General features: G+C 52.5%; 1 protein-coding gene across 1 annotated transcript in view; it reads left to right on the top strand.

Annotated features, from left to right (window-relative positions):
- LOC146258095 (ankyrin repeat- and BTB/POZ domain-containing protein 3-B-like) overlaps window positions 1-20,000 on the top strand; it is a 55,443-nt gene that overhangs the window by 29,263 nt on the left and 6,180 nt on the right. The window contains 8 exon segments of the mRNA XM_084671600.1: window positions 3,416-3,562; window positions 7,990-8,194; window positions 11,293-11,445; window positions 11,934-12,099; window positions 12,335-12,424; window positions 17,675-17,776; window positions 18,266-18,359; window positions 18,819-18,954. Of these exon segments, the coding sequence (XP_084527726.1) occupies window positions 3,416-3,562; window positions 7,990-8,194; window positions 11,293-11,445; window positions 11,934-12,099; window positions 12,335-12,424; window positions 17,675-17,776; window positions 18,266-18,359; window positions 18,819-18,954 (1,093 nt within the window).

The raw sequence follows: 20,000 nt of genomic DNA on the forward strand, positions 1-20,000 counted from the left end.
GAAGTTTAACGTAGCTCACGTTTGGTGCCCCCCCCTACTTAGCAGGAGGAGAGAGAGAGAGAGAGAGAGAGAGAGAGAGAGAGAGAGAGAGAGAGAGAGAGAGAGAGAGAGAGAGAGAGAGAGAGAGAGAGAGAGAGAGAGAGAGAGAGAGAGAGAGGGAGGGAGAGAGGGAGGGAGGGAGGGAGGGAGGGAGGGAGGGAGGGAGGGAGGGAGGGAGGGAGGGGAGAGAGAGAGAGAGAGAGAGAGAGAGAGAGAGAGAGAGAGAGAGAGAGAGAGAGAGAGAGAGAGAGAGAGAGAGAGAGAGAGAGGGAGAGAGAGAGAGAGAGAGAGAGAGAGAGAGAGGGAGGGAGAGAGAGTCACCTTGCCCGGACCAAGCCTGGGAGCAGCCTGACTGTCAACTGGCTCTGCAGCGCTGGCCTAGCACAGACACACACACACACACCACTAAGGTCAGGGCTCCGGTGTGTGAAATGTTGTGTGTGTGTGTAATTGCCTGATCTCACGCTCTCAGCTGTCCTGCTGATGACTGTATCACTTCATCATCATCGGGGACGTTTCAACATCAGGACGCTGGACATAAACAGGCGTCTTAACTGTTCAGCCATTGTGGATCAGCGCCTCCTACAGGTTGGTGCGTGGCAGGCCTACATGCTCCGGTTCACACACGCTCAGACTGGAGGCAGCAGAACGGCTGGCTTCAGAACCTTCAGAACTTCTCAGTAGTCTTGACATTGGACTGTACCTTGGGCTCAGCTGTGTGAACAGCTTTCCTGGCTTCCAACCTGCTCCAGTGATCCAGACCCTCTGAAATCCTGTGTGAAGTCTCTCCAGAAGACCCCAGACCAGGGCGGTGACTGAAGGACAGCCAAGGAGAGACAGTCGGAGGGATTCCTAGGGATTTGGAGAAAGCAAAGAGCGGAGGGAGGAGAAGGATTCACAGCAGTCTCCCCAGGAGGAGAGTGCTGTCTCATGGCTAGCAACAGATCCTCCTCTACTCTCCTCAATTCTTCCCCTCCCTTCTCCTTTCCTGTATGTGTGTGTTTGAGGGTGTGTTTGAGGGAGTGTGTGTGTGTGTGTGTGTTTGAGGGAGTGTGTGTGTGTTTGAGGGACTGTGTGTGTGTTTGAGGGAGTGTGTGTGTGTGTGTGTGTGTTTGAGGGAGTGTGTGTGTGTTTGAGGGACTGTGTGTGTGTTTGAGGGAGTGTGTGTGTGTTTGAGGGACTGTGTGTGTGTTTGAGGGAGTGTGTGTGTGTTTGGGGATTTGTGTGTGTGTGTGTTTGAGGATGTGTGTGTGTGTGTGTTTGAGGGAGTGTGTGTGTGTTTGAGGGAGTGTGTGTGCGTTTGAGGGACTGTGTGTGTGTTTGAGGGAGTGTGTGTGTGTTTGGGGATTTGTGTGTGTGTGTGTTTGAGGATGTGTGTGTGGGTGTGTTTGAGGGAGTGTGTGTGTGGATAGAGAGATGCCAGGCTTCCCTCCTGCTGCTCGTAATGTTTAAAGCTGCATTCCTGCCACAGCAAACCCAGCAGCCAGGCCTGAGAGCACATGAAAGTCTCAGAGACCTCCTCCTGCTGGAGAAAGCTGCTTCCTTCTCTGGTAAACATCAGGGGGAGGACATGGTTTCACTGCTGAGGATCCTGGAGGACATGGCTTTCCAACCACAGTTGAAGCAGTGTTGTGTTCTCCTGCCTGTGTTGGGGGTCAGTCCTGGTAGCAGTGTTGTGTTCTCCTGCCTGTGTTGGGGGTCAGTCCTGGTAGCAGTGTTGTGTTCTCCTGCCTGTGTTGGGGGTCAGTCCTGGTAGCAGTGTTGTGTTTTCCTGCCTGTGTTGGGGGTCAGTCCTGGTAGCAGTGTTGTGTTCTCCTGCCTGTGTTGGGGGTCAGTCCTGGTAGCAGTGTTGTGTTCTCCTGCCTGTGTTGGGGGTCAGTCCTGGTAGCAGTGTTGTGTTCTCCTGCCTGTGTTGGGGGTCAGTCCTGGTAGCAGTGTTGTGTTCTCCTGCCTGTGTTGACAACCAGCTAGTCAGCCTCCCTGACAACCAGCTAGTCAGCCTCCCTGACGACCAGCCAGTCAGCCTCCATCACAACCAGCTAGTCAGCCTCCCTGACAACCAGCCAGTCAGCCTCCCTGACAACCAGTTAGTCAGCCTCCCTGACAACCAGCCAGTCAGCCTCCCTGACAACCAGCCAGTCAGCCTCCCTGACAACCAGCTAGTCAGCCTCCCTGACGACCAGCCAGTCAGCCTCCATCACAACCAGCTAGTCAGCCTCCCTGACAACCAGCTAGTCAGCCTCCCTGACAACCAGCCAGTCAGCCTCCATCACAACCAGCTAGTCAGCCTCCATCACAACCAGCTAGTCAGCCTCCCTGACAACCAGCTAGTCAGCCTCCCTGACAACCAGCCAGTCAGCCTCCCTGACAACCAGCCAGTCAGCCTCCCTGACAACCAGCTACTCAGCCTCCATCACAACCAGCCAGTCAGCCTCCTTGACGACCAGCTAGTCAGTCTCCCTGACGACCAGCTAGTCAACCTCCATCACGACTGAAACCTTGCAGCACGACAACATTTTCTTCCCCACTATTCTTCTAATACTGTGTTTTGCATTTATTTACTTTTTGTACACCATTTTCATCCTCGCACTACATGTTTATGCAACATCAGCCCAGAACAGCTTCTCTGATGGTGAGAACCTCCCTGGCAGCTAAGCTGTTCCTGACAGTGACCAGGTCTAAGAGCAGAGAGCAGGCAGCTAAGCTGTTCCTCACAGTGACCAGGTCTTAGAGCAGAGAGCAGGACAGCAGAGGTCGTCACAAGCGGTTGGTTTTCCAGACACTCAGACAAGCTGCCACCTTCTCTGCTGCCTGTGGCACCTTGATGGACTCAGCAGCGTTTAAACAGAGGGAGCTTCTAACAAGCCCTTCTTAGAGTGAGTGACCTTCTGTGTGGAAGCTGGGAGTCACTGCCTTTGGCTCAGCACCAGCCAGAAGATCAAGAGGTCACACATTCAAATCCTATTATTATCATTAAGTTAAAGGTTAGACTAGTGAAAGGGGGTGTAAGGATTTGCTCTTGTCTGTCGTCTTCCACTGGCTCATGTAAACAGTAAACAGTTACACAGTCTGTGATCGACTGAGCCTGGCTTGGCTTGTTCCCTGTACTGCTGGCAGAGGCAGAAACCTGACACCAGGACAACACCGTCCTCTACGCTTGGCCAAGATGGCTGCCGCCCTGCCCTGGGTTCACTGGACAGACAGCAGGGACCTCTGGTTGTCTTTCAGCCATCAAAACCACAGTGGTGATGATTTTCATAAGACATTCTGTGATTACTAACAGTCTATTCCCCCCCCCCCCCCCCACTTCACTTTTTCCCCTGGGCCATTCTCTGTCCCCCCCCCTCCCTCCCTCCCCCCTCTCCCCCTCCTCCAGGAGTGCTGAGCCTACCAGAGAGCCTGACCCTCCACAGAGACCAGCGTCCAGGCAGCAGTTCAGAGGGACACGCCTACAGCCAATCAGAGCTGCGCTCTGTAGAACACTGCCTGCTGACCACACGAGTGGGAAGCATCTCCGAGCTGAGTGAGTCATCTGCACATGTGTGTGTGTGTGTGTGTGTGTGTGTGTGTGTGTGAGGGTGTGTGCGTGTGTGTGTGTGTGTGAGGGTGTGAGGGTGTGAGGGTGAGTGTGTGTGTGTGTGTGTGTGTGAGTGTGTGCGTGTGTGCATGTGTGAGAGTGTGTGCGAGTCTGTATGTGTGTGTCTCTCTCTCTCTCTCTCTCTCTCTCTCTCTCTCTCTCTCTCCCTTCCTAACAAGTCATGATCCTCTCTTGTCATGAGCGTTGACAGGCTATTGTATCCCCCGCTGGTCTGTGATGTCATCAGTGTGTCATCAGTGTGTCATCAGTGTGTAAACAGTCATCACCAGAACACACACTGCTCCAGTCATTAACACGCTGTATTAGTTGTCACTGGGTCATCTTTCCCAGACACAGGGGGATCAGAGCAAACCCCCTCCTCTGTGATCGCTCTGAGGGGACAGCAATCAGGACGTCTGTACCAAACACTGTGTGAGGCCTGGGAGGGGTTGTGCAGAGGTTCAATCTGCAAAGATGAATAATCAAGAAAAGCCGAAAAGCCGAAAGTGTCTACATTATCTGAGGTAAAGGAGAAAAGAGGAAGAGGAAGATAGAGAGAGGAAGGAAAGACAGAGAGTGTAAGGAGAGAGACAGGAAGATGGAGAGAGAGCGGAAGATGGAGAAAGAGAAAGGAAGAAGAGAGAGAAGAAAGAGAGAGAGAGAGAGAGAGAGGAAAGAGAGAGAGGAAAGAGAGACAGAGAGCAAGGAGAGAGAGAGGAAAGAGAGAGAGAGGAAGGAGAGAGGAAAATGAGAGAGAGAGGGGAAGGAGGAGAGAAAGGGAGGAAGATAGAGACAGAAAGAGAGAGGAAGAAGAGAGAGAGAGGAAAGAGAGAGAAAGAGAGAGAGAGGGGAAGGAGATAAAGAGAGGAAGATGGAGAGTGAGAGAGAGAGAGAGAGAGAGAGAGAGAGAGAGAGAGGGGGGAAGGAGAGGAAGATGGAGAGAAGCAGATTGTGACAGCCTGGCTGAGGAGGACAAACAGAGAGAGAGACAGACAGACATGCTGCAGACAGAAGGAACAGATCATCTTACTAACTCGAGCCGTCTCCCTCCTCAGCACAGCCTGTTTCTTCCCCAGGTGGAGCCTCTCTAAAGGCATTTGAGCTCTCGTTCATAAACCTTCTGATTTCACTCTTTGTTCGTTCTGTCTCACTGCTTGCCAGTTAAATGCCAGATTAGCATATTTGAAATGGCATTCTCTGAAGGAGGACTGTGGCTGTCAGCTTTGATGACCCAGCCAGGCCTGTATCCATCCATCTCTCCCTCCATCTCTCCTTCCCTCTCTCCATCCATCTCTCCATCCCTCCATCTCTCTATCCTTCCATCTCTCCATCCCTCTTTCCCTCCATCTCTCCATCCATCTCTCCATCCCTCTCTCCCTCCATCTCTCCATCCCTCTCTCCCTCCATCTCTCCCTCCATCTCTCCATCCCTCTCTCCCTCCATCTCTCCCTCCATCTCTCCCTCCATCTCTCCATCCCTCTCTCTATCCCTCTCTCCCTCCATCTCTCTCTCCCTCCATCTCTCCCTCCATCCCTCCATCTCTCTCTCCCTCTCTCCCTCCATCCCTCCATCCCTCCATCCCTCCATCCCTCCATCTCTCCATCCCTCTCTCCCTCCATCCCTCCATCCCTCTCTCCCTCCATCCCTCCATCTCTCCATCCCTCTCTCCCTCCATCCCTCCATCCCTCCATCTCTCCATCCCTCTCTCCCTCTGTCTGTTTCCAGATTGCATGTGACCCTCACAAAACATCTGCAAGGAAAGGAAACAAAGAGAAACCATCCTGACCACCGCCTAGCTAAGCTCTGATGTGGTTGGTTTCCACATAGGGGCCAGGCTTTCGTGTTGATGTTATATAATTACTGCAAACAGCCTATTGATTGTTCAGAAAACAATTGGGAAACTAAAAGGGTCAGATTGATGTAATTAGCAGCAGCTTAGCAGCAGCTTAGTGGTCTGCTTCAGTGTGATAGTCAGGCCCAGCTCACTGCACACCAGCCCTCAGAGCATGGCACCTCAACAGAGGAGACACCTGTTTAAGAGAAGAGCCCGCACAGTGCCAACTCTGCAATAAATCTAAACCAAATTGATAAATAAACAAAGTTGTGTTCCTGGTGAGCAGAGACTGAACCCTCAGAGTCTCCCTGCCTCCCCTGTCTCCCTGCCCTCCCCTGTCTCCCTGCCCTCCCCTGTCTCCCTGCCTCCCCTGTCTCCCTGCCTCCCCTGTCTCCCTACCTCCCCTGTCTCCCTGCCCTCCCCTGTCTCCCTGCCCTCCCCTGTCTCCCTGCCTCCCCTGTCTCCCTGCCTCCCCTGTCTCCCTGCTTCCCCTGTCTCCCTACCTCCCCTGTCTCCCTACCCTCCCCTGTCTCCCTGCCTCTCCTGTCTCCCTGCCTCCCCTGTCTCCCTGCCTCCCCTGTCTCCCTGCCCTCCCATGTCTCCCTGCCTCCCCTGTCTCCCTACCTCCCCTGTCTCCCTGCCTCCCCTGTCTCCCTGCCCTTCCCTGTCTCCCTGCCTCCCCTGTCTCCCTGCCTCCCCTGTCTCCCTGCCCTCCCCTGTCTCCCTACCTCCCCTGTCTCCCTGCCTCCCCTGTCTCCCTGTCTCCCTACCTCCCCTGTCTCCCTGCCTCCCCTGTGTCCCTGTCTCCCTGCCCTCCCCTGTCTCCCTGCCTCCCCTGTCTCCCTGCCTCCCCTGTTTCAGTGCCCTCCCCTGTCTCCCTACCTCCCCTGTCTCCCTGCCTCCCCTGTCTCCCTGCCTCCCCCGTCTCCCTGCCCTCCCCTGTCTCCCTACCTCCCCTGTCTCCCTACCTCCCCTGTCTCCCTGCCTCCCCTGTCTCCCTGCCCTCCCCTGTCTCCCTGCCTCCCCTGTCTCCCTGCCTCCCCTGTCTCCCTACCTCCCCTGTCTCCCTGCCTCCCCTGTCTCCCTGCCCTCCCCTGTTTCCCTACCTCCCCTGTCTCCCTGCCTCCCCTGTCTCCCTGCCCTCCCCTGTCTCCCTACCTCCCCTGTCTCCCTACCTCCCCTGTCTCCCTGCCTCCCCTGTCTCCCTGCCTCCCCTGTCTCTGGTCTCTGGTGCTGCAGATGATGGGTCCTGGTAGGATGAGATATTGATTAGCAGCTTGAATCTCTTAATGAAAAGACTATTGATGTTGTCCTTTCTCTTTGAAGCACCCTCCCCCTCCTCACCTCCTCTCTCCTGCCTTCCCCCTTCAGCCTCAAAGGATACAGAAAGGTCCAGAAAGGTCGTACCACTGAGAGAGAGGAAGGGACACTTCCCTCGGCTGGTGTTCCCTGCAGCTGTTTGGGCCGTGTCTCCCTGAGTCTCATAATCACAACTCAGATCCTGAGCCAGCCATTACAGAGTCAAGAGTAGAAGAGTCAAGAGAATATTCATGTTTCCTTCCTGTTGAGACAGATTCAGAGTGCTGATGTAGAGTGGAACGACCACTGCATGGTGGGAGGAAACAAGAGAGGGGGGGGGGGGCAGTGATGAACCCTGGCTGTCTGGCTGTCTGCCTGTCTGCCTGTCTGCCTGTCTGGCTGTCTGGCTGTCTGGCTGTCTGGCTGTCTGCCTGTCTGGCTGTCTGGCTGTCTGGCTGTCTGGCTGTCTGCCTGTCTGGCTGTCTGGCTGTCTGGCTGTCTGCCTGTCTGGCTGTCTGGCTGTCTGCCTGTCTGGCTGTCTGGCTGTCTGCCTGTCTGCCTGTCTGCCTGTCTGCCTGTCTGGCTGTCTGGCTGTCTGGCTGTCTGCCTGTCTGGCTGTCTGGCTGTCTGGCTGTCTGCCTGTCTGCCTGTCTGGCTGTCTGGCTGTCTGCCTGTCTGGCTGTCTGCCTGTCTGCCTGTCTGGCTGTCTGGCTGTCTGGCTGTCTGCCTGTCTGGCTGTCTGGCTGTCTGCCTGTCTGGCTGTCTGGCTGTCTGGCTGTCTGGCTGTCTGGCTGTCTGCCTGTCTGGCTGTCTGGCTGTCTGGCTGTCTGCCTGTCTGCCTGTCTGGCTGTCTGGCTGTCTGGCTGTCTGCCTGTCTGGCTGTCTGGCTGTCTGCCTGTCTGGCTGTCTGCCTGTCTGGCTGTCTGCCTGTCTGGCTGTCTGGCTGTCTGCCTGTCTGGCTGTCTGCCTGTCTGCCTGTCTGCCATGCAGAGCAGCAGAAGTGCTGTGACACACAGGGTGTGGGGGCTGGTGAGGACAGAGAGAGAGGCCACGCTGTCATCTGCTTTACAGGATGTGACCAAAATATCCCCTTTCTCTCTCTTCTCTGTTTGCGCGTGTGTGCACGTGTCTGTGTGTATGTATATATGTATGCGTGTGTATATACGTGTGTGTATGTATGTGTGTGTGTACATATATATGTGTATGTATGTGTGTGTGTGTGTGTGTGTGTGTCATGCAGGTGATCTGGTGTCGAGGGCCATGCACCATCTCCAGCCCCTGCAGGTGAAGGTGCACAGCAACAGCACTCCTCACCACCAGGGGAGCTGTGGGGTTCACTGGGACCCCGAGGCGCTCTACACCCTCTGCTACTTCATGCACTGCCCCCACATGGAGTGGGAGAACCCCAACGTGGAACCTTCCAAGGTCACCCTGCAGACGGAGAGGTGAGAACCTCCCGATGCCCCAAGCAAGCAGGAACGGGCGTGGCCGTCCAGCAGACGGCACTCCCCACACTGCCCAGCCCCCCTGCTGGTGCTGGTGCTGGGGGGGTTATAGAGAGGTCTCCGGGCCTGTAGACAGCAGAGAGCGAGCTCGAGGGTGGGGCTGGTGGAAGGGACACTCACATGCACTGGTGTCAGTGACGACAGTGGTTTGATGGCAGCTGTTGTGTTGATGTATGGCGGCCTTGTTTAAAAAGGTTACGTAACGTTTCCATAGTGTCGATTCAAAACACTCTGGCTCCAACCAGGGCACACACACACACCTCCCTGACACACACACACACACCTCCCTCTCCTCTCCATCTCCCTGGTATAAAAAACAAACCACATTTTTTGACAAATTAGCTGTCCACATGTATTTGCAATTTGTGCTTTTTAGGATATGAGAGAGCGGTAGAATAGAGTGGTAAAGAGAGGTAGAGAGAAGGAAAGGGAGAGAGTTAAAGAGAGAGAGAGGGAGAGAGACATAGAGAGAGACAGAGAGAGAGAGAGAGAGAGAGACTATCAGTGTGTCTGACAGGCGATGCTTAGCAGCTTTCCGGCCCTGTGGGCCTCCAGGCTTTATTACCTGTCATGGAGAAAGAGAGAGAGAGGAAGCTCACAGCTGCTGTTCCCCTAAGGTCTCTCGCCCTCTCACATCTGCAGCTCTGAGCACTGTAAGGAAAGATGACCTACTGAACAGATCTGCCCCAGCCTGTCACCTGTCTCTCTGCTCCAGCCTGTCACCTGTCTCTCTGCTCCAGCCTGTCACCTGTCTCTCTGCTCCAGCCTGTCACCTGTCTCTCTGCTCCAGCCTGTCACCTGTCTCTCTGCCCCAGCCTGTCACCTGTCTCTCTGCTCCAGCCTGTCACCTGTCTCTCTGCTCCAGCCTGTCACCTGTCTCTCTGCTCCAGCCTGTTACCTGTCTCTCTGCTCCAGCATGTCACCTGTCTCTCTGCTCCAGCCTGTCACCTGTCTCTCTGCTCCAGCCTGTCACCTGTCTCTCTGCCCCAGCCTGTCACCTGTCTCTCTGCTCCAGCCTGTTACCTGTCTCTCTGCTCCAGCCTGTCACCTGTCTCTCTGCCACAGCCTGTCACCTGTCTCTCTGCTCCAGCCTGTCACCTGTCTCTCTGCTCCAGCCTGTCACCTGTCTCTCTGCTCTCAGTCCCTGATGGCATGGCATGGATGGGGAGGGGGGGGGGGCTCTACTCAGTGTCTTGATGACGAGCTCTGAGCTGTGATGATGATGATGATGATGATGATGATGATGATGATGATGATGACTCCCTCATCATCAAAACTCCCGGGGCTTAACGCCACACTTCACTTCCTCTGAAGAGAGGGATCTGAACAAAGAGGTTCAAGGTTGCATCAGAGGACTGAGGGAAGCATAACGAGTGCTCCTCTCTCCCTGCGCCCTCAACAGCCCGAGTGAGTGACAGGTTGATGATCGAAGACAAATATGTGAGCAGGCTTGAATACCGAATCATGCCAGCAGCGAGATGCTGCTGGTGTGATTGTTCCCAGCTGGCCCCAGGCCTGTAGCCATGCTGTCTCCCAGAGGACAGTAGAGGAGCCAGGCTGATCCCAGGAGCTCAGAGGCCCAGAGCCTGCTGGGACGGCCAGGGGGGTTGTTTGTTGTTTTAAGTGAAGTGTGACAGGAAAGGCAGAGAGAGAGAGAAGGGAAGACATGCAGCAAAGGGCCCAGGCCAGATTCGAACCCAGAACCTCCTGGGAAAAGATTTGTTGTCCCCCAATATATCACTGTAAACATAACTAAGGAATTTCAATAATAATTGTATGCAGTGAAGGAACTTGTAATGATGGTTTTTAATCAAATCAAATCAACATTTATTTGTTTAGCCCTTTTTACACACAAGTATGTCACAGAGGGCTTCACATACTCCCATAGAACTGCCCTTCAACCAACCTAAACCCTCAGGGAAGACAAGGAAAAACTCCCAGAAAAACAGTTCCGTTTTACAATTCAGAGAGGGATCCCCTCCTCCAGAGACGGTTGGTGAAAGAGAGGAGCAGAACACAGGCTAAACATAGTAATACAGTGTAAATGGGTTTTGAAACACCAAAATCCATTGTTGAACTTTATAGATTTAGGACAGGACCGGGAGACTTGCTGTTGCCCGTCATGCAGACTGGTTTCTGATTGACGACCAGGTCCAGCGTTGGTAGACCGACGACCAGGCAGGTCCTGACAGCTCAAACGCCCCACACCAAAGGGGATGTGTGGAGGGGGACAGAGAGGGGAGAGCAGGGATTAGAGAATGCCAGGAGCAGCTAACAGATACAGTCATAATAGAATGAGATCCCCACCGGTCAAGTGTGGACTAGAGCAGCAATTTGACAGCCCTAGACACCAAGACAGCGAAACCTCCCTCGGTTGGAACATCTGTTCCAGGTGAGAGAACTCTAAAATAAGTTATATTTATAGAATAAGGGTGAGAATGCCCCGTCTCCCGTTGTCACCAACTAGTAACGGAAACTATAACAATAACAATATACAGCGACAGGTTTACTTGTAAAATCTAGATGTTACATGTAAAACTTACATGTGATACACACAAACACACACACACACCAGGCTTACATAGAGGGTACATACACACACTTACATTTAACAGTCATTGAATTAACTAAACAAGAACGTTTTTAACCTAATTTTGAATGTCGAAACAGTATCAGCCTCCTTAATTGAGACAGGTCATTTGTTCCAGAGAAGAGGTGCTCTATATGAGAACGCCCTACCTCCAGCAGTTTTTTTCTTAATTTTGGGAACCACCATATAGCCGGCATCTTGAGATCTAAGTGTCCTTGCGGGGCGGTGCATAAGACCAGTTCAACGTAGGCTAAGTGTTACAGCACAACGTTTGGTGTGCCCCCCCAGGAACTGCTCTTGAGGAAACGTCAATGTCATCATCCCTCCCTGAGGGGATCCCTTGTCGGCCCTGACCCACAGGGAAGGCTCCCTGACCCACAAGGAAGGCTCCCTGACCCCAGCCAGCAGGTCTGACTGAGGCAGCGTGTGTGTCTGTCGCCCCCTGCAGGCCCTTCCTGGTGCTGCCTCCTCTGATGGAGTGGATCCGCGTGGCATCGGCTCACGCTGAGCATCGCCGCAGCTTCGCCGTGGACAGCGACGACGTCCGACAGGCCGCACGTCTGCTGCTGCCCGGGGTCGACTGCGAACCGCGCCAGCTCCGGTCAGGCTCCGCCCTCTGGACGCCACAAAGGCAGCAGTCTAACTGATGTGTTTATCAAGCGCACCTAAAGTCAGAAGTCAAACTGATGTGTTGATCTGTTTATCTTTATCTGATAAGTTTACGGTGTGACACAAGATCGTTGTAGCTGCATGGCAGGTACTATGGATTAGAGGAGTGCAGTAAGGAATACAATTAAAAAAAAATCCAAACTCAAACAATAAAAGCATAAAACATGAACAAAATAAAGACACAAACAGCATGTTAATATCTACACATCTAAAAACATACAAACATTAAGCAAAAACAGTAAGGTACAGCACTTTTCCTGAGATGATACAATACACGTTGTTATAGGGTTGAGTTTAAACTGTGGTCAACTTAATGTCATCTTAATCACTCGTCTGGGATTTGATGTCAAAACCAAGCCCAGATCTTAAATACTACTTACCCCTCAGTCCACCTTAAATACCTCCCCCCCTGTCTCACAGGACGGATGACTGTTTCAGCTCTTCACGGAAGCTGGACGCTGCGTCGACGGAGGCCAGGTTCCTGCAGGACCTGGGCTTCAGGATGTTGAGCTGTGGCAGGACTGACCTGGTGAAGCAGGCCATCAATCTGCTGGGCAGCCAGGGCATCAACAGCATGAGCGAACAGGTCTCACACACACACACACACACACACACACAGAGACACACACACATACATGCACACACAAGCCTGGAGAATCTCTCATCATCCACGTAGAGGAGCTCTTGTGCATGGCTGCACAGTGCACATTCACTCATACTCCCTCACCTGGCAGGCGTGTGAACAGAGATCTAAACCCACTAAATATAGAGCCTGTTTCACCTGACCTTTCACCTCCCTTGTGTGTTCTGTGGTTGGCTAGGGGATGACCCCGCTGATGTATGCGTGTGTCCGTGGAGACGAGGCCATGGTCCAGATGCTGCTGGACGCCGGCGCAGACATCAACAGTGAGGTTAGTCTCCATGGCGACCAGGCGGTCCCCAACAGACCAGACCAGAAGGGGGTGTGGTTTAGGGTTCAGGTCAGAGGGTCGTGTCGGCAGAGAGACAGAAAATGTCCCAGCAGTGTTCCCCCTGCTGTGTGTGTGTGTGTCTCCGTGTGTGTGTGTGTGTCTCTGTGTGTGTGTGTGTTTCTTTGTGTGTGTATCTGTGTGTGTGTGTGTGTCTCTGTGTACGAGTTCCCCTGGAGGAAACTCAGTCTGTCTTGTTCCCTCTCTCTCCTTCCTCCTCCTCTCCTGCTGCACAGTCCTAGTTAGATTCATGTTCCCTGAGGTCCTAGTTAGATTCATGTTCCCTGAGGTCCTAGTTAGATTCATGTTCTCTGAGGTCCTAGTTAGATTCATGTTCTCTGAGGTCCTAGTTAGATTCATGTTCTCTGAGGTCCTAGTTAGATTCATGTTCCCTGAGGTCCTAGTTAGATTCATGTTCCCTGAGGTCCTAGTTAGATTCATGTTCTCTGAGGTCCTAGTTAGATTCATGTTCCCTGAGGTCCTAGTTAGATTCATGTTCCCTGAGGTCCTAGTTAGATTCATGTTCCCTGAGGTCCTAGTTAGATTCATGTTCTCTGAGGTCCTAGTTAGATTCATGTTCCCTGAGGTCCTAGTTAGATTCATGTTCCCTGAGGTCCTAGTTAGATTCATGTTCCCTGAGGTCCTAGTTAGATTCATGTTCCCTGAGGTCCTAGTTAGATTCATGTTCCCTGAGGTCCTAGTTAGATTCATGTTCCCTGAGGTCCTAGTTAGATTCATGTTCCCTGAGGTCCTAGTTAGATTCATGTTCTCTGAGGTCCTAGTTAGATTCATGTTCCCTGAGGTCCTAGTTAGATTCATGTTCCCTGAGGTCCTAGTTAGATTCATGTTCTCTGAGGTCCTAGTTAGATTCATGTTCTCTGAGGTCCTAGTTAGATTCATGTTCTCTGAGGTCCTAGTTAGATTCATGTTCCCTGAGGTCCTAGTTAGATTCATGTTCCCTGAGGTCCTAGTTAGATTCATGTTCTCTGAGGTCCTAGTTAGATTCATGTTCCCTGAGGTCCTAGTTAGATTCATGTTCCCTGAGGTCCTAGTTAGATTCATGTTCCCTGAGGTCCTAGTTAGATTCATGTTCCCTGAGGTGCTAGTTAGATTCATGTTCCCTGAGGTCCTAGTTAGATTCATGTTCCCTGAGGTCCTAGTTAGATTCATGTTCCCTGAGGTCCTAGTTAGATTCATGTTCCCTGAGGTCCTAGTTAGATTCATGTTCCCTGAGGTCCTAGTTAGATTCATGTTCCCTGAGGTCCTAGTTAGATTCATGTTCCCTGAGGTCCTAGTTAGATTCATGTTCCCTGAGGTCCTAGTTAGATTCATGTTCCCTGAGGTCCTAGTTAGATTCATGTTCCCTGAGGTCCTAGTTAGATTCATGTTCTCTGAGGTCCTAGTTAGATTCATGTTCCCTGAGGTCCTAGTTAGATTCATGTTCCCTGAGGTCCTAGTTAGATTCATGTTCTCTGAGGTCCTAGTTAGATTCATGTTCCCTGAGGTCCTAGTTAGATTCATGTTCCCTGAGGTCCTAGTTAGATTCATGTTCTCTGAGGTCCTAGTTAGATTCATGTTCCCTGAGGTCCTAGTTAGATTCATGTTCCCTGAGGTCCTAGTTAGATTCATGTTCCCTGAGGTCCTAGTTAGATTCATGTTCCCTGAGGTCCTAGTTAGATTCATGTTCCCTGAGGTCCTAGTTAGATTCATGTTCCCTGAGGTCCTAGTTAGATTCATGTTCCCTGAGGTCCTAGTTAGATTCATGTTCTCTGAGGTCCTAGTTAGATTCATGTTCCCTGAGGTCCTAGTTAGATTCATGTTCTCTGAGGTCCTAGTTAGATTCATGTTCCCTGAGGTCCTAGTTAGATTCATGTTCCCTGAGGTCCTAGTTAGATTCATGTTCCCTGAGGTCCTAGTTAGATTCATGTTCCCTGAGGTCCTAGTTAGATTCATGTTCCCTGAGGTCCTAGTTAGATTCATGTTCTCTGAGGTCCTAGTTAGATTCATGTTCCCTGAGGTCCTAGATAGATTCATGTTCCCTGAGGTCCTAGTTAGATTCATGTTCCCTGAGGTCCTAGTTAGATTCATGTTCTCTGAGGTCCTAGTTAGATTCATGTTCCCTGAGGTCCTAGTTAGATTCATGTTCTCTGAGGTCCTAGTTAGATTCATGTTCCCTGAGGTCCTAGTTAGATTCATGTTCTCTGAGGTCCTAGTTAGATTCATGTTCCCTGAGGTCCTAGTTAGATTCATGTTCTCTGAGGTCCTAGTTAGATTCATGTTCCCTGAGGTCCTAGTTAGATTCATGTTCTCTGAGGGCTGGGAAGAACGTCTGGACACCTCCAGTGGCCCTAGGATAGGCTGGAGGGGGCAGAGGGGGGGGCTCCATCCTGGCTATCCTGCCCTAACCCAGACTCCTGGGGAAGAGCCCTTCTTTATCACGCTATATCTGACAGGAAGAAAGAGAGAGGCGAAGACATGCAGCAAAGGGCCCAGGGTTAGGGTTAGTCCTGCCGCTGCAGTAAGGGCTTGGCTCATGTGGTGGGTGAGCTGCGGGGACGATCTGAAGAGCTTCTTCAAGGAGTCTAGAAGTTGTGTCAGACCCAGCATGCACAGCACTATAGGCTCCTCCCCTTGGTGTGTCGCCTGTTAACCGTTCAAGCTACTGGGACCATAACTATTTTAATGTTGGAATGATTCACCCGGTTAAGGATTAATTGAAAACAACTTGTGATATGCTTGACCGAGCTCCAGGGTCCTGGCTGTTGCCTCCAGCATACCCCCAGTGCACGTCCTTTCTTACCAGAGCAGACATGCAGAATGTAGTCATTGTTCGTGTGTGCTGTGATGTGTCCCAGGGTGGTGTCCTCAGAGGGAGGCTGACTGAGTGTTGTGTTGGGCCTGGGGCTCACTGGGAGGGGAGGGGAGGGGAGGAGCCTGGTGTTGTGTTCATGTGTCAGCTCTCACAACCATGCAGCACTACAGTCGGCCAACACTGTACGGCCTGGGCACGCTAGGGAGTGAGTCAGAGAGACCAGGAGAGAGAGACAGAGTCAGAGAGACCAGGAGAGAGAGACAGAGTCAGAGAGACCAGGAGAGAGAGAGACAGAGTCAAAGAGACCAGGAGAGAGAGAGACAGAGTCAGAGAGACCAGGAGAGAGAGACAGAGTCAGAGAGACCAGGAGAGAGAGACAGAGTCAGAGAGACCAGGAGAGAGAGACAGAGTCAGAGAGACCAGGAGAGAGAGAGAGTCAGAGAGACCAGGAGAGAGACAGAGTCAGAGAGACCAGGAGAGAGACAGAGTCAGACAGACCAGGAGAGAGAGACAGAGTCAGAGAGACCAGGAGAGAGAGACAGAGTCAGAGAGACCAGGAGAGAGACAGAGTCAGAGAGACCAGGAGAGAGAGACAGTCAGAGAGACCAGGAGAGAGACAGAGTCAGAGAGACCAGGAGAGAGACAGAGTCAGACAGACCAGGAGAGAGAGACAGAGTCAGAGAGACCAGGAGAGAGACAGAGTCAGAGAGACCAGGAGAGAGAGACAGAGTCAGAGAGACCAGGAGAGAGAGAGACAGAGTCAGAGAGACCAGGAGAGAGACAGAGTCAGAGAGACCAGGAGAGAGAGAGACAGAGTCAGAGAGACCAGGAGAGAGAGACAGAGTCAGAGAGACCAGGAGAGAGAGAGACAGAGTCAGAGAGACCAGGAGAGAGAGAGAGTCAGAGAGACCAGGAGAGAGACAGAGTCAGAGAGACCAGGAGAGAGACAAAGTCAGACAGACCAGGAGAGAGAGACAGAGTCAGAGAGACCAGGAGAGAGAGACAGAGTCAGAGAGACCAGGAGAGAGACAGAGTCAGAGAGACCAGGAGAGAGAGACAGTCAGAGAGACCAGGAGAGAGACAGAGTCAGAGAGACCAGGAGAGAGACAGAGTCAGAGAGACCAGGAGAGAGAGACAGTCAGAGAGACCAGGAGAGAGAGAGACAGAGTCAGAGAGACCAGGAGAGAGAGACAGAGTCAGAGAGACCAGGAGAGAGAGACAGAGTCAGAGAGACCAGGAGAGAGAGAGACAGAGTCAGAGAGACCAGGAGAGAGAGAGAGACAGAGTCAGAGAGACCAGGAGAGAGAGACAGAGTCAGAGAGACCAGGAGAGAGAAAGAGACAGAGTCAGAGAGACCAGGAGAGAGAGAGACAGAGTCAGAGAGACCAGGAGAGAGAGACAGAGTCAGAGAGACCAGGAGAGAGAGAGAGTCAGAGAGACCAGGAGAGAGAGAGAGACAGAGTCAGAGAGACCAGGAGAGAGAGACAGAGTTAGAGAGACCAGAAGAGAGAGAGACAGAGTCAGAGAGACCAGGAGAGAGAGAGAGACAGAGTTAGAGAGACCAGGAGAGAGAGACAGAGTCAGAGAGACCAGGAGAGAGAGACAGAGTCAGAGAGACCAGTAGAGAGAGAGAGTCAGAGAGACCAGGAGAGAGAGAGACAGAGTCAGAGAGACCAGGAGAGAGAGAGAGACAGAGTCAGAGAGAGATGTGGAGTCAGACAGGCCAGGAGAGAGAGAGACAGAGTCAGAGAGACCAGGAGATAGAGACAGAGTCAGAGAGACCAGGAGAGAGAGACAGACAGGCCAGGAGAGATGTGGAGTCAGACAGGCCAGGAGAGAGAGAGACAAACTGAGGTGTAATCAGGGCAGGAACAGATCAATCTTGTTCATTAGGAATCAATAACAGTTACAGGATGTCCTCCCTGACTCAGTCAACTGCCTACAGAGGCAGACTCCTTAACTGCCCCCCAGTCACCCCACCCCCATCCCACATACCCCATCCCACTCCCCCCATCGCTGGGCCTTGCATATGGGCAGTTGTTTCAGTGAGAGGGTCACAATTTATAGCGTCTTACTTGTTCCTGACTGCAGGAGTGTAATTGTCACATCCTGGAAAATATAGCATCGTTCATGGTGGCTCCTGATCACAAGGCTGGTGCCCCGACTCCCCCCTCACCTCCCCCCCCGACTCCCCACTCACCCCCCCCCTACTCTCCCCTCCCCTCACCCCCCCCCCCCACTCCCCCCAACCATTTCCTTCATGGCTGCTTGTTGTGTGTGCCTAAGTTCTGTGGACTAGTGATGTTAATGGCTTTATCTCTCTCCCCCACCACCTCTCCTCCACCCCCTTCCTCCCCTCCTCTTCCACCCTGCCTCCCCAGGTGCCCAACTCTGGGCACAGACACCCCTCAGTGTTCCCCGAGACCAGGCAGGGAACAGCCATCACGTTCGCTGTGCTGCAGGGACACATTCCTGTCGTCCAGGTAGACACCCCTGCTTCCGTCTGCACGGCCTCACGACCTCATCCTCATGTCACAACTGTGATCGCCATCCTCATGTCATCCCTGAGATCGCCATCCTCATGTCATCCCTGAGATCGCTACCGTCTCTTTTGTCTCTTGATTTCGTTTGTGTCATTATCGAACGTCCTGCTTGTCGGCCCATGTTGCGGGGGCTGGAAAGGGTTTCTGAAACGGGAACAATAGATTGTCGAGTGTTTTTTCCCGGAACGGCTTATTTTGGATAAATCCAAATAGCTCCGCCCCCCCGGCTCCCTCCTAGTCGATATGCATTAAAGAGGAGGTGAAGCACAGCGGCTGATGGGGAAACAGGCTCGTCCTCTTTACTAACTAACCCAGCTCATTTACAATGATTTTTCCACTGAATGGTGAAATAAAATGTAATGGTCTTGCACTCTCACTCAACCTCAACTTAACCCTCCACCCCCCCACCCCCCCACCCCCCCCCCCCAGCTGCTCCTGGATGCCAGGGCCAGTGTGGAGGGCTCTCTACAGGATGGGATGGACAACTACACTGAGACCCCCCTACAACTGGCTTCTGCTGCAGGTACACACACACACACACCGGCTGTAACGGTGTCTCCACCCAGCCCTGCTGTAACTATGTCCTGTCTCCACCCAGCCCTGCTGTAACTATGTCCTGTCTCCACCCAGCCCTGCTGTAACTATGTCCTGTCTCCACCCAGCCCTGCTGTAACTATGTCCTGTCTCCACCCAGCCCTGCTGTAACTATGTCCTGTCTCCACCCAGCCCTGCTGTAACTATGTCCTGTCTCCACCCAGCCCTGCTGTAACTATGTCCTGTCTCCACCCAGCCCTGCTGTAACTATGTCCTGTCTCCACCCAGCCCTGCTGTAACTATGTCCTGTCTCCACCCAGCCCTGCTGTAACTATGTCCTGTCTCCACCCAGCCCTGCTGTAACTATGTCCTGTCTCCACCCAGCCCTGCTGTAACTATGTCCTGTCTCCACCCAGCCCTGCTGTAACTATGTCCTGTCTCCCCCCAGGTAACTTGGAGCTGGTGAGTCTGCTGTTGGAGCGGGGGGCCGACCCCCTGCTGGGCACCACACACCGCAACGGCATCTCCACTGCCCTGCAGGGAGACATGAACTCATACAGCCTGGCAGCTGCTCACGGACACAGGTAACACACACACGCACACACTCACACACACACGCTCACACACACAGGGCCCTATCTTGCACCCAGCCCATTGACTTTGTCAATGACTCGTATCATTCCTAGTTTGCACTCGACGCAAAGCGGACTTTTCCCTCCACAGACGCACGTCTGTAAGTTAGGGAATGACTTTGCGCTCCCTTGGGCGGTTCAGCAAAAAAAGGAGGCATGTTCTGGCGCAAACGTTCCATGGTGCTATTTTGAAGTTTCTGAAAACAATATTGCCACTGACCAGGAAAAACGTAGCCTAAAGTCTTCTTTCTGCAAAGCTACGTTACATTATTTTGATTTATTGTATGGCTGTGTAACATTTCTTTCATGCCAATGATCAAAAAGATTTTCATGACAAATCTCTATGTATGTGAATTTGATTTGTAACAATTGTGGCAATTCCCTCCCACGCCTGTTTAACCGAAGCTAATTTGGGGGCGTTTCTTCTCCCATGACGAGAACGACGGCCTTGACGAGAGCGTCGGTCTCCTTGGCTGTGAGCCGCTCCTGGCGTGCGCCTGGCAAATATGAGCGAAGCAGGTTCAGGCCTGGCACTCATCATATCACCCATAGCGTGTTCTCAGCCCATAGGCTTAGCTTGATAGGCGGCGCTATAAAGTCGTCACATGCACGCACACGCGTCCTCGATTACCTTTGTGTTCTGCACTGCTGCCACCCACCACCATCCCCTTCTCCTCCATGGTGTCTGTCTGTCCTCCCCGTGGGAGATTTAACTTCTCCCTGCCTCATGTCATGCATGCTGCAGTGAAGGCAGGGAGCGCTTCCCCATGTACATCCATTCCCCCAATGTCAAACCATTTGTCATATGTATGAATAAATGCTGAAATCAGTCACGTGTCTTGACTGAACCGCTGTGATAATAGCAATCCACCATGGAACAAGCGCTGCTCTCAAAGGGAATGTAAGATGACACTCTGATTGGTTTATTGCACGTTACGCCCAAACTACACCTATGAGTAATGTAGCTACTTCAGACCAACCCATTGTGTAATCTCTAA

Source organism: Hypomesus nipponensis, chromosome 14, assembly GCF_054491055.1.
Source record: "Hypomesus nipponensis isolate SF chromosome 14, ASM5449105v1, whole genome shotgun sequence".
NCBI classification, from domain to species: Eukaryota; Metazoa; Chordata; class Actinopteri; order Osmeriformes; family Osmeridae; genus Hypomesus; species Hypomesus nipponensis.